Below are 13,437 nucleotides of genomic sequence, written 5' to 3'. Positions count from 1 at the left end.
AGTAACATACCTTGTTTCATAGTCCTACAATTCAGTAGTTACATAAGGTAAAAACAAATTTTGAAGGCGAATCTAAACATCATTTCCCCCAAACCTTACAGAAGTAGAAAAACACATTTCTGCTTAATTGCTACCCTTAAGTTTTGTTCCCCTGCCTCAAGAAGCAACAAGGAACAGAGACACATGGAAAGGATTTAATTTTCAAAAGAAGTATAAAATGACAAAGTGAATTAAATATATTGATGGAAGGTTCAAATGGATGGCTCCAACTAACATCCATTAAAGCTGATTCTCTTCATCTTTTCCCATCAAAATTCTCTTGTCCTACAAGACAAATTAATAAAATCCAGATGTTTGGATTGTATGAGGAACTTTGCAGTGCACTGCCAGTTAAGAGGATTTGCTCACTAAAAGTACAGACATTGAGTGGCAAAGGTACCAAAACCAGTAATACCAAGTTCTTAGTGAAAAGAAATTAAACATACAGGTCATATATAATTCTTAGCTACCTTTAACGCCAGACAGGAAAACTCTGCTCACACTCGTAGGAGGCATGATGAGCAGTTCCTCACCATTAAAGTAAAAGCTTTTAATTTTAATCCCTAACGTGGATTATTAGGCAAGGTACTGTGTGATGGGTTGGAATTTTAGAAGTAGTTCTACTTCCTTGTTTTTTTCCCCAGCTTCAAGATTGGCAAATGAAGTGCAGTGGAAGAAACAGAGAAATGTACAGGAGGGTATTTCTCAGCATTTAGGTTGCTGAGTGTCATCCTACAGTAGGAATTATGGATTTATTGTGAGGAAAAAAAACCCCAAATAAACTGGCAAAAGAAGCCACATTCCTCCAAAACACAGAAGCAATGTTGTTAGCATTGAGCATTGCTGAATTATACCAGAGTAAATAGAAATGTGTGTAGGGAATGTAACTACAATACAACATGTTAGAAGATAGATTAATGAGCAGCTCTCAAAGCATGTACATATCACAGGCCCTCTGCAGCCAAAGACCTGCACCATTAAATACAAGACAAAAAAATGTATGGATAACTCAAAGAGATAAGAATTTGAGGAAGAGATCTCTCATGTCTTTTTGGTGTTTGCTCTACCTGTTCCTACTACAGCCAGTCTCAGATAATCAGGAAATACTTTCCTAAACTGGCTGAAGAGAAGTAAACTCCTTTTTCTTCCTGGACTTCTTGGACAAAAATCTTTTGAGGTTTTCCTTTACAAAATGACAAGGATTTCAGATTGCATCCAAAACCTAATACACCAAATAGCTACAAGATTTTATTGTGAGAAAAAGTAAAACACATTCACTGCAAGGTTTATGAGCATGGAAAAAAATTTTGTGACACTGGAATTACTACCTGTTTCTTGTTAATCTAAAAGTAAGGTTTTGGGCTAGAATTCACGTTTCCAGGTGTCATTTCACTGCTGGTTTTACTTATTCCTGTGTTTTAGCAAGCAAGAACTAATTTACTCTTGGGACTTGGAAAGACTCTTAGGTGTCTATTTCCCTTTCATTTTGATTCCTAGGAGATGGGATGACTACATTTTTGGCTTCAGTTGATGGAAAAATACTGATAAAAGCCTCTAAAGTAAAATGAAAACTATTTATGTATAATTTTCTTTCTGTTTTTGGCAGGGAGATGCTGCATCACATTCTTCCTAACAGAACCTGTGGGAATCAAAACTGATCTTTCCCAAAGCTTGGAAGAGCCATGAATGGAACATGCATGTAAGTAATGCAAGCAGGTGTTCCACTTTCCTCACCTCTGACCTAATGCTTCATCCTGCTCTTTGAATTGTCATTTAAAGGTGTCAGTTAAGTAACACAACACCTTTTATCCATCTGTTCATCTTAGACAGTCAGATTTTATGATCTCCCCTCTTGCTGTTGAAAGAACATTTCATGCCAACTTGTTGGGCCAAAGAAATACACCATGCTAAACTCTCCTCTGATGTACTGCAGTGAAATTAATCAAGAGTAACCGTATCATATTCAGTTAGAAAATATATTTTAATCATAGCTGAGATATGGATTAGGCCCAAATAATCGACTAGATTTTGAAATGATGGCTTAATGTGGAACATAAGATTGAACACGAAAATTTAAAATTAGTCTGATGAATACTCACCTGCATCAGATTTCATCTTTTAAATTTTGTTTCCTGTTAGCAAGTGTAGAGGTGATTAACTCCTCTTGACTTGTTGCTTTGAAAGAGCTCAATTACATGCATGGCTGCAGTCCAGCATAAAATCAACTATTTTTGCATTGCAGTTTAAAGCAGGTATTGTTTGTTACTTGGAAGGCTCCTAAGAATGAATTTTTCCATCCTGAAAAAAAGAACAGGAGAAACAGAGAACAACTGAGTTATAATGCGGTATGGGTCTTGGGAAGTTTGGGTTCTGTTTTTACACTTGAAAACTCTCATTTTTTGGTCTGGGCCTGGAAAATGGGAGAAATAGCTGCTGTATATACAGTGAAACCTTGAGAAATAGAAAAACTTCTGAAATTCTCTGATTGTAGTTTGATAGTTTGAGTCCTTCTGGAGTATCCTTTTCTTCCCTCTTTCCTCTGTATTACAAAATAAGCTGTAAGGTTTGTGAAGCAGTTTCTAACACTCACTTTACAACTACAGTGAAGTATTTTGCTCGGCATCTGCCCCGGTGGGTCTGATGTTGGTGGTTTCAACTACAGCATTTGGCAAAAGGACAGGGCATAAAAAGTTGCCTTGGCATCAAGTTCTGCCTGCAAAAGGCAAACAGCATTGCTCACTCAGCCTCTGAATGGTTCTGGTTAAGCTTTACCAGAGAAGCAGAGGTGACACAACCAGGACCTCCCTGCACGAAATCTTACCCCCACCCAAATAACTGCAATAGATTAAAAAGCAATCCAACTATCTTCATTCCTGGCAATAGGAACAAGAATTCCAACTCTTTGATAAACAATTCCTTTCCAAGCGGAGCACATTATACTGGAAAAATCCGCCCTCCAAAAACACCTTGATACTTAACCCCTGCTGATCCTGCAGCCTTGCCTGTTGCTCTGCATCTTCATGCCAGGAACCAGTTTCCAGACTTCTCAGCTCCTTCTGCCTTTGGTACAGGCCTCTGCTTTTGGTGCTCGTGTACTGTGTAGCTGGCCTTGACATGGATCTGCCTGTTTTCCAGACAACTGCTCATGTCTGCAAACATTGAACAAGTGTTTTATGTGCCTCCACAGTGCAAATCTACCATGCATGTTATGACAGCAAGCATGAAATAGAATCTTGCTCCTACTCTTAAGTTTAATGCCAGCTGCATCTCCTATCCTTTTGTTGCTTCTATGATGTAAAAATAACACGATGGATTTTTTTAAAAATTAATTCTGATCTTTATTTTTTGTTGATCATGGGGAAGGCATCAAATGCTTTATACTAAAGGTATCCAAATAGCACAAACCCAGTATTTTGAAAAATAGTTTGTAATCAAGACTGATATTTTTACAAGCAACAGAGATTCTTTTCTTGTATGTAAATTTTTCCATGCCCAGGTAGAAGATTTTTTATTTCTACATTAATGGTAGAATAAAGCAGAAGCACGGTTAGTGTGAGTAAGAACAAACATAGGAGTATTTGCATCTTAAGTAACTTAATCAAATAGCCAGTTTATTATGAAGTATTAACTCAGTTACTCTTTTTTAATGATAGTAAGTTTATTTGAGTACTGCTCTATAGCAAGACTCCACTAATACATCAGAAATTCTAAACACAAGCAGGAAACATAAAATGAAATCCTATGTAAACAAAGCTGCTTCAGATGCTTTTGAATGTAAAAGAGAAATATATCAATGTTTGAGAAATTCCATACATTCAGCAAGCAAACACAGAAAGGATCATTTTAACTTTCTGCTGTCCTTTCTCAGACTGGTGGCCTAATGTTTTTTCACAGTGCTTTATAAGTGATACATTATTCATCAGAATATAATTAGACCTCATCTTTGTTTTCATGTTACAGTTCATTATGTAGCAATTACAGCAGGATAATCAAGTCTTGGGTTTTTTTTTTGTTAAGAACAGGTAGTGCAATCTTCCACTCTCATGCATCTTAGACAGCAGTAAATGAATTAAAAAGATAATTGAAATTCCCCAACTGAAACATCACAGCAGTTTTCTCAGAACACATCTATCTCCTGTAAATGTTCTGGATGAAGTTGCCAGAATGTTGATTTAATTAGGAAACCAAAATAGCAACAATCAGGGAGAGTAAGCAGAGGAGTCTCACAATTTGCAGATATTGGGAAATCCAGAGGCTTGAACTAGCCAGAAAGTACTTTTTTTGGAGAAAGCAGCCACAGCCATTTTTTAAAAGAACCTTTGCTTTTGTAACGTGTGGCTTGCATAGAACTTACCACATGTGGACCATAAAGCATTTTATAAAAGTTTTTGTTTTATTGCGTTTCAGGGAAAGAAAGTAGTTTTAGCTAACAGGGACCAACTTAACAAAAGGTCAGGCCCTTGGCTTTAAGGCAAGTGCCCTGCTCTCAAGACCCAGAGTGTCTCCTAAGCAAATAATAGCATTAAGTACTCTTTCCTGTGCATATAGTTTTTCGTGCCCAAATAGAATTTTTTGCTTTGCAAAATGCCAGTAAACTCTACCAACAGTCTCTGAGGTAGGCAGTGAATGCCCTCTGTGGTGGTCGATTTTTGTCTTCTGTTTGGAGGAGTTAAGGAGCACGGAGACAACAGGGGCTGTCATTGTGGACTTAGCAGCTGCCAGTGATGTTTAAAAGGGTTGGGGCAGGGAAGGAGTGAAGCACTCCCAATCCTTCCATCCTCTGCAGGGTATAACAAAATTCAGCCATTTCTAGGGTGAAACAATGCAGCTGTTCAAAAGCTACCAGCAGCCAACAAAATATCCCAGCTCACAGCAGGGAATAGAATGTATAATCAGTCTAAATGAATTTGTAGATTAATTCAGACAAACAGAATACAAGTTTATGAACTGCAATTGGATTTACACTTCTTCTCATCTAAAAACACTTTTTAATGAGCATGAGGAGCTAGGACCTCTTTGTGCTGAAAGCAGCCTGAGGGGTAGCACAGCTTTACCATCACTGTGGAGTGGGAGGTCAGCACGCAGCAGAAGGAAAAAGGGAGATTTGCTGGCATGATCCGTGTGCTCAGCAATCCCTAATGGCCTCCCAGTGGCCTCCCTGACTGGGCAGGACCCATTGTATTCTGGGTGCTCTGATTCACAGCCTGAGTTATCTCAGTGAAAAAAACCAACAAACCAGTGAGGAATTAATTCTTCCTTTATAGTGGCCCCATACCACGATACTGGGTTATAGTGGACAGTCCCTCCAGGAAGGACTGTGCCCTTTTTTAAGTACCCCTATTAACACGGAGTACTTACAAGATATACAGCAATGAATGTATGCCCAAGATTTTAACACTACTGCGTTGTTTTCCCTGAATAACAACACCTACATTAGTCTGGTATTCTGAAAACCCTTTGCTGTTTTCATTCCCTATAGGGCAGTGTTTAAAGGGTGATTTCCAATAATATTTTCTAATTGCCTTTGAGACTGTCTAATCAAAATATCACTATTCACTTCTGCTGTACCCTCTTTCAGGTTTCTACTGTGCTTAGCTTTCTGTATTAGAAATGTAGCTGACTCACAACACTGATGCGTTTCTTCTTACAGTAGTGTTCTAATTCCTGAAACAGTACATCTTTTCTTTTTCTTCATGTAGCAGTTTCTAATCTGACACACGATTTGCTTTTTGAGAAGAACATAATTACTTCAAAATTTTATTTGTTTTCTTTATACCAAAGCCTTTGCTTTCATTTTAATCAAATACAGTATTTTGAAATATAATTTCCATTTTTCTTGTAAAGCGCTTTACACTGAGCTGTATGCTGTTTTTCATAGACCTCAAATATACAGTAGGCAAAATATTAAAGAAGATTGTAGGGATTATATGTAAGCAAGACAAGAAAAGAAAGTAATCTTTTTTTCTGTAAATAGTTCTTAGGACCCTTCTGATGTGCAAAAGCAAACCTGTAGCTTTGTCTGAAGGACATACAAATGAAATTAAAAGAAGAAAAACAGTTTCAACAAAAAGAAGTGCCTTTTAAAATGCATAATCCTTGGAGTTTTAGGAACTATTCCTTGTGATGAAATCGTCTTTTCTTTAAAAAACATACCCAATATTGACCATATCTTCCCCTAGAGAAAGGTTATTCTGATTCTTCCTGGCAGCTTGTAGCAAGGCCATATTTTAAGGACATCCTGTAACTGAAAAGGTTAGGACAGGACTTAGGTTTCCTGGAATCACACGTTGTCTTAATGTGATGTGCTATGAGATAGAGACAGGAGATCTGCACAGTTTGTTCAGCAGGGGCTTTTATAGATGTGCAGTAGTAATTTCTGGGAACAGTCCAATCTCAAATTATTTGAAAAATAGCAATAATTAAAAAATAAATTTAATAATGGTCTCTGAAATATTTGACCTAGCCTTCTACAGAGCCTGTGTTGGTTCTGTAACCAATAATCTCCCAAGCTGATGGCTATGTGTTTTCTTAGTTTCAGAACTAACAGAAAAAAATTGTAGTGAGAACTTTAAAAGTGAGATTTTAGAGACAGGGAATTAGTTGGGTTTTCTAATATAGAAGAAAAAAACATATGGATTTAGACAAATTCTATTTACTTCACCAAATTAGGTCTGAAATATATGAAATCACATTGGTTTTCAGCAGCATTGCATAGGTACCACTAGAGGACAAATTTTCCAACCAAATTGATTCTGTTAAGAAAGGTAATTTAACCTAAAAGGTCATCATTACTGACAACGACAGAGAACAAACCCAGTCTGATTCTCAGATTTTATGGTACAGTTTAATTAAAACGATTTAATAAAATTACTTACAATAGTTTAGCAATCCTGCGTTCTCATTTTTGTGAAATTACTTTCCACATCAATAACACATTTAAATCTTTAATGATGTTTCCATGTTTCTGAAACTGAAAACCTTAATTTACTTTTAATTTTATGGGTGAAAACTGTAGATAAATCCTACTTGTGGCTTCCAAACATCCAGACTGTGACATGCTGCATGCCTTTTGTCTCAGTGTGCCAGGCTAAAGGACAACAGGGGCATCCTTGAAAAAAAGAGGCATCTTGATCCATTTCCAGAGTGGGCCTGAATTAAGGGAAGAACTGCCAATGCCATGGCTTCTTCTTGCTATCTTTTGCTGATCTCATGTTTCGGTTTCACTGGAGCTGATTTCGGGGAGGAGAAATCTGATAGTAAGTATTCAGTGGCCAAGCAAGTGCACGGTTCCTCAGTGCGGAGTTATCCACAGCAGCTTACTGTTAATAGCTCGGAGCGAGACACAGCAGGACTGGTGGGACAGTGGCTGCCTGTCTCCCTGGCGAAATAGGGAATGTCCAAACTTAAACCCATTCTTTTCCTCAGCGGCGTGGTATTTCAGAAGAGTTTTGCATAACTTCCATGTGTCTGTATAACCAGGAAAAGAGATAGGGGCTAGGGCTGAAACTACAGCACAGCAATGATGAAAGGCATTGGTTTGCATCCTGCTTATGAAAGAGTCACTGATACCCTGCAGCCAAAACCACATCCAGTTTAACTGATGCTTGTCACCTCGGGGATGAAATTTTCCATTCTGATTAGACAGTTGGGGGAGATTTGAAAGGTTTTAGACTTTTCCTGACATATCCAATAGTATTGGCTCTGATAACACGCAGAAAAACAGCTTATATTATTTAATGGTGAATCCATTAAACATCCATCAATTATTTAATGGATAGCAAGAATAAGATAGGTCAAGCCTTTTTTTTTGCCTACTTTGTGTTGCTTGTTGAGGCTTCTAGTGAGTCTTTCATGTAAAAGATGCCACTGTGTATCTTCATTTTGACATCTGTTTCAAAGGCACGGTGGTTTTTTCTTTTTTTCCAAATTATTTTGTACAGTAATGAATGCTTTGGACAGTTTGTTTTGAGGTCATAGCCATTACTGAAGTATAGCTCTAGGTAAAACTGTTTAGTACTTTCAAAAGACTTATTGAGGATAAGAAAGCCTCTGGAGCCTGAATTCCAGATGCATGTGGGTTATGCAGCTGTTGTAGCGTGATTCTTGGGGTTGTCCTGTGCAGAGCCAGGAGATGGATTTTGATGATCCTTGTGGGTCGCTTCCAATTCAGGATATTCTATGATTCTGTGCTTCTTTGAGTGATTGCTTTTTTTAATCTGCCATTTTCCTTTCTTTTTACTTTAACACAATTCATGTTTGTGATTGGGAGGAAAAGTAACTTTACAAATACATCTTCCTCATGTTACTTCCAATCTCTCTCATGTTACTCCCATGTTTCTACTTTGTTAATTAGAAAAACATTGCCTATCCTGTAACCAAGGCAGCATTTTTAAATGCATTTGAACAGTAACTAAAACCGGAGTATGCAAACGGGCAAAGTACCTGCATCATATTTCACTGTAGATATTCAGGTGGCATAATTTTACATACAGATATGCAAGATAAATATGTGTAAAATGTAGCTGTAAATATACACGTACGTCTTCGACCAGGCAGCTGACGACAGTATGAGAGGACGCTGTCTTAAGCTTCTCCAGGGGAGGTTTAGGTCGGACATTAGGAAGAATTTCTCACAGAATGGACGATTAGGCACTGGAATGGGCTGCCCAGGGAGGTGGCGGAGTCACCGTCCCTGGAGCTGGAGGCGTTTAGGGAAAGCCTAGACGTGGCACTGAGGGACATGGTTTAGTTGACGTGGTAGCGTTCGGTCATAGGTTGGACTTAATGATCTCAGAGGTCTTTTCCAACCTATTTGACGTGATTCTGTTTTTCAAGCACATACGAGGGAAAAAAAAAAAGCATCCCGCTTGTAGCACTGCTCCGTGTTTGGAGAGGGATGCGGCCCCTGGCGCAGAAAAGAAACACGGTCCTTGACTGACCGCCCCGGGCTGCCCTTCGCCCCCGCCCGTGAGGGCACGGCCCGGCCACGGGCGCGGCCTCGCCGCCCGCACTGCGCAGGCGCCGCCTGCTCGGGCCGCCTCAGACGTGGCACTCGGGCGCGTGAGGGAGCGGGCGCGCGGCCGCAGGTAACGGTCCCAGCGGGCGCCCCCGGCTGAGGCGGCACCGCGGGGACAGCGCGGGCAGCGGCGGGCCGGGCACGGGCAGGACACGGGCAGGACACGGGCACGGGGCTCCGGCCGCCCTCGGCAGCGGGCAGCGCCCAGCCGCGAGCACCCGGCGGCGGAGCGCGGCCCCGGGCAGGCACAGGTACTGCCGCGGGGCGGGCGGTGGCTCCGAGCGCAGGGCCGGACCTGTTGCGACCTTACCATACGGCGGCTTAAAACTCGTAGGCGATGGGGATAGAAAAAGTTATATGCGTAAAGGAATGTAGAAAAGCTTTGCAGGCTTGGCACTGAATGGGGGGAAATCAAGATTTTGCTTTCATAGCTTAGTTCGCTGTATATTACTGAAAAAGCCCCCTAAGATATGTATGTAGCTATATTGCATTCTCTGTGTGTGTGCAGCGATATTCCATTATGCGTGCGTGAGCCCGTGTAGATAAAGGTGCACACCCCCGAGATTGGGTCCCAAATTGAGATTGCAGCGTGCCGTGGGAAGCGACAGCACCTCTGCCTGGATGATGTGTTGGGGAGCACCGCGTCTCCGAAGAAATACAAAGTTAATATTTCTCCTTCAGGGAGCCAAGGACGCGAGCCTGTTTTTGTTTCTCTTTCTGTTGTCTTACTTCAGCTTGCACACAGCTGAATTTTACATCTTCACAGAGGTACCAGAGTGTTGCTTAGGTACAGTCCTCTGGAAAAGATGACAACCTATTCTGTAATAGTGATGAATTAAATTCTGCAGCTGTTCCTCACTGCTGGTGTTGTTCCCCAGGTTATGGGGTATAAGGTAAACTACTGTTTGAAACAGGGAGAAAAAAGTTTTCATGACCTTCTGTGTGAACTCTTTTCATGGTGTGGTGGTGCATCCACACCCTCCCCCACAGCATAATTTCTGAAATGCTCATAATTCTTCAGGCGACCTTAAAACACTCATTTGTGATAGTTGGTACATATACCTATCCTGAGAAGAGATTAAATATCCTTGGTGCTAAATAGAATCTGGAACTGTGTTCGAAAAACTTGTATTATTTTGTCTATGATTAGAGCTCTTGTCTCACTTCAGCACAACCTCTGTGTGTTTGTACTGTCTGTGGGAAGTTTGACGTGGCAAGATTTTTTTTTTTGTGTGTGTGTGAGTAAGCTGTGGAGGAAGTAATTTCCTCTGAATGCTCTTGCAGCTTAAGGTGCTGGTTGTTGCAGCTGCCTCTAAGTGAAAATCTCTTCCTTTATATAGATATAAAACACATGTATGTATATACCGGTGTGTCGGTAATGTAATGCTAATTTAGTGGCTTTTGGAAGAACTAAAGTTCTCACTGCCACGTCTTTTCTGATGGAGGTGGGGGAAGGAAGAAGGTACAGCTGGCAAGCACCAAGCCTCTGATTAAACATTTTTCTTTCTTCTCCCTGTGTTTACCTTTTTAACTAATAAATAGGAAAAAACTCCATAGGATTAACTCCCAGAAGCAGTTAACAACTGCAACTGAGAAATCTTGTGCTGCATTGAAGAGTGTGGTTTAGTGGGTTACATGGGCCGTGTGTGGGGAGGGCCAGGCCCTGTAGACAGCTCAGAGTGGTTTCATGTTTGACATGGATGATCAGTAAAACTGTTGAGGTTTTTTTCTTCAGAAATATCTGTTTAATATGAGAAGCCTAGGAGTGGGCTTTCTGATAGGGATAACTTTTCTCTACTGACGTGTCCCAGTGCAGCATAAATTTATCTGTGTGTTCTTGGAGATATAATTTTGAGGTGCTTTTGTGTGTGCTTCTGGAGCACAATTTGTGATTTAATTTCGTCCAGTTTCCATGTTTAAAGATGACTTCACAGCTTGAGCTTAAGAATGTAAAGTACAGATTGTTGGGAAAGCTATTTGAAAGGAACACTTAACACCTGAAATGCTAATTTATGTTGTGTGTCTTTAGTTCTTTGGGGATGCCTGGCCTGTGTGCTTGGGACTCTACAGGAGTAGCAAATGCTCATTCAGAGTTTGGATCCTCAGCATTTCTCATAACAGTTTACTTTGGGCCTCAAGAAAGTGAAATTCTGTTATTATTAAATTCATTCTGTTACTGAAGTAGAAGTTCTTGCGTGCAAAAGAGGAAGCTCATTATCAAGGCTGCAGAGTGTACAACCTTAATGACTTTTCAGATCCCTTCGTGGCAAGGGCACTATATCTGAAAACTAATCTGGTGAAATACAATCATATGGTTTGGCAGTGCAGGATTCTTCAGATTTTCTGCTTCTGGAAATGATGGCAATTATCAGGGCGCTGTTTCCTGAAAGTTTTCTAAAATGTTACTCTGTCCTGTTTAACAAAATCAGACCACAAGAAAGAAATTATGTGTCTTGTGAATACTCTCATTAGAAAACCCTTTTTGAATTGCTTTTTTCCAAATGCTGCATTTTGCTTGTTTCATTTTCTTTAACAACCACAGGATCAAGATGTGAAAGCTTAGGGAAAAGATACCTGATAACAGCAAGTGCAACATGCAGTGCTGGGGCCATACTGCCTTAACTCTCCCTTGTGGAATATATTGTGCTCATTTTCGTCACACTGTGGAGTTCTGGAGTAAAAAGGCTGCTCAGGCCTGGGCCAGTAATGCAGAAGACAACCAGAAATAGGAGCTCTCTCTATCCTGTACTTTATTCTCTGTTTCACCAGCATCAAAAGCAAGGAATCTTCCATCACTTGCCACATCAGTGGGGCTGATGTTGAAGGTTTGTAAAAGGTTTGGTGGAAAACATCTCTAAAATAAGGTGTGCTAGCACAGGAGAAGGATTTAATAGGGGAGTTTTCTACTCTGGTCATTTTGCCTTTCCTGATTTTTCGGCGTGTTCTATGTTCTTTGGGATGGCTGGTATTTGGGGAGCAGGATTCAAAGTGTATTTTCCATGTGTAGTTGAAGTCAAGGTTCTCCTGGTAAAAGGAGTAGTTTGGGACTTTCCTTTGAGAGTTTTTTCCATCTGCACATCCACTGCTTACAGTTCTCTCCGTGGGCTTAGGCGATATGAATCCTATTTAAATGCAGTACATGGTAATGCTGAGAAAACTAAGCTATCAAGCAAAACTATTTTTTGCCCCTGACTTCAGGTCATTTTTTTGCCTTCAAATGTGTCTTTTATCTTTTTGGGAGGGAATACAATTCACAGTCTTTTAAAATGCACAGAGAGTGATGAATAGTGGCAGGTGTCATTTTTCGTTTTGCAGATTCCTGAAGAGGACACAATACTTGGAATGAGAAAATTGCCATCATGAGTCAACAAGGTTATGTTGCAGCTCCTCCATATTCCCAATCCCAGCCAGGAATAGGACGTTTTGGACCACCTAATTCTTCAATTCATTATGGACATTATGGGGATCCTAACTCCTCATACTCAACACCTCAGCCAGGTATTATTTTGGCTTAAAATTTGTTTTCAGAATCTGCTTTTCTATGAAGGTGTTTTGCATTTCTTTCTACCTTGTGTAAGTTTTACACTGATACTGCAACAGGAAATAGAAAAAAGTTTTACCCAGTTTCTCTGAAACTTCGTATTAAAGACAGCAGGAGTTGTGTTACTGTAATCAAATGCAGAATATAGTCAGAATTCTGATAGAAATGCTTCTGGTAATTGACTTATTAGAACACTTGGGGAAAATACTGGTTTCCATACCTGATAATTTTTTAATGTTAGAATAATTTAAAGGGAAAAAGAGTTCAAGAAATACAGTTTGAAAGGCTGCTCATTCAACCCTGCTGTTTACATAAACTACAGTTTCTTCACAGTCACTATACTAGATCTGAATTAAGAACCATTTTCAGCACAGGAGAGCAGGTTCTACACATGGAAGCTCTTACTGGTTTTTATTTTTAAAAGTTGTTTTAAGTTTTCATTCTTACCTTGGTCTCTGAAATCAAAGGCACCTCTTGTTTCTACCTTGAAATATAACTGGGTGACAGGGAATTACCACTGTCCCAAACTGGCAGTTGCAGGGTCTGTTTGTTCATTGCTTTTTCTTACTGTCCCTCTTGGGTTCTTGGCTGGAAAGTTATGAACTGCTATTTGTTTCCTTTTTACTCTCTCTTAGTTTTTCGTATCTGCTTTTATAACTGACCAGAAATCTGTGCTTTCTAACAGAGTCACTGAGATTGGAAGGGACCTCTGGTCCAACCCCTCTGCTTAAACAGGGTGACCCAAAGCTGTTATTCCAAATGCTAGAGCAGAGCTGCAGACCTGTATTTCTTGCCTATCTTGTTCTTTCTTACAGGGTTTTACATAAAAGTGCTTAATCTT

The 13,437-nt window shown here is 40.0% G+C and overlaps 1 protein-coding gene across 4 annotated transcripts in view; it reads left to right on the top strand.

The window, feature by feature from the left end:
- SEC24D (SEC24 homolog D, COPII coat complex component) overlaps positions 1-13,437 on the top strand; it is a 57,193-nt gene that overhangs the window by 5,185 nt on the left and 38,571 nt on the right. For 2 of the 4 annotated variants that reach the window (XM_082282477.1, XM_082282474.1), the window contains exons 2-3: positions 1,646-1,738; positions 12,371-12,553. In XM_082282477.1, the coding sequence (XP_082138603.1) occupies positions 12,415-12,553 (139 nt within the window). In that variant the 5' untranslated portion in view covers positions 1,646-1,738; positions 12,371-12,414. Of the gene's footprint in view, positions 1-1,645; positions 1,739-9,081; positions 9,126-9,195; positions 9,307-12,370; positions 12,554-13,437 lie in introns of those variants that run through there. The other 2 variants (XM_082282475.1, XM_082282476.1) reach the window with 2 other exon arrangements.

Source organism: Coloeus monedula, assembly GCF_965178545.1.
Source record: "Coloeus monedula genome assembly, chromosome: 5".
Classification (NCBI taxonomy): domain Eukaryota; kingdom Metazoa; phylum Chordata; class Aves; order Passeriformes; family Corvidae; genus Coloeus; species Coloeus monedula.
This window is presented reverse-complemented; position numbering and strand designations above follow the sequence as displayed.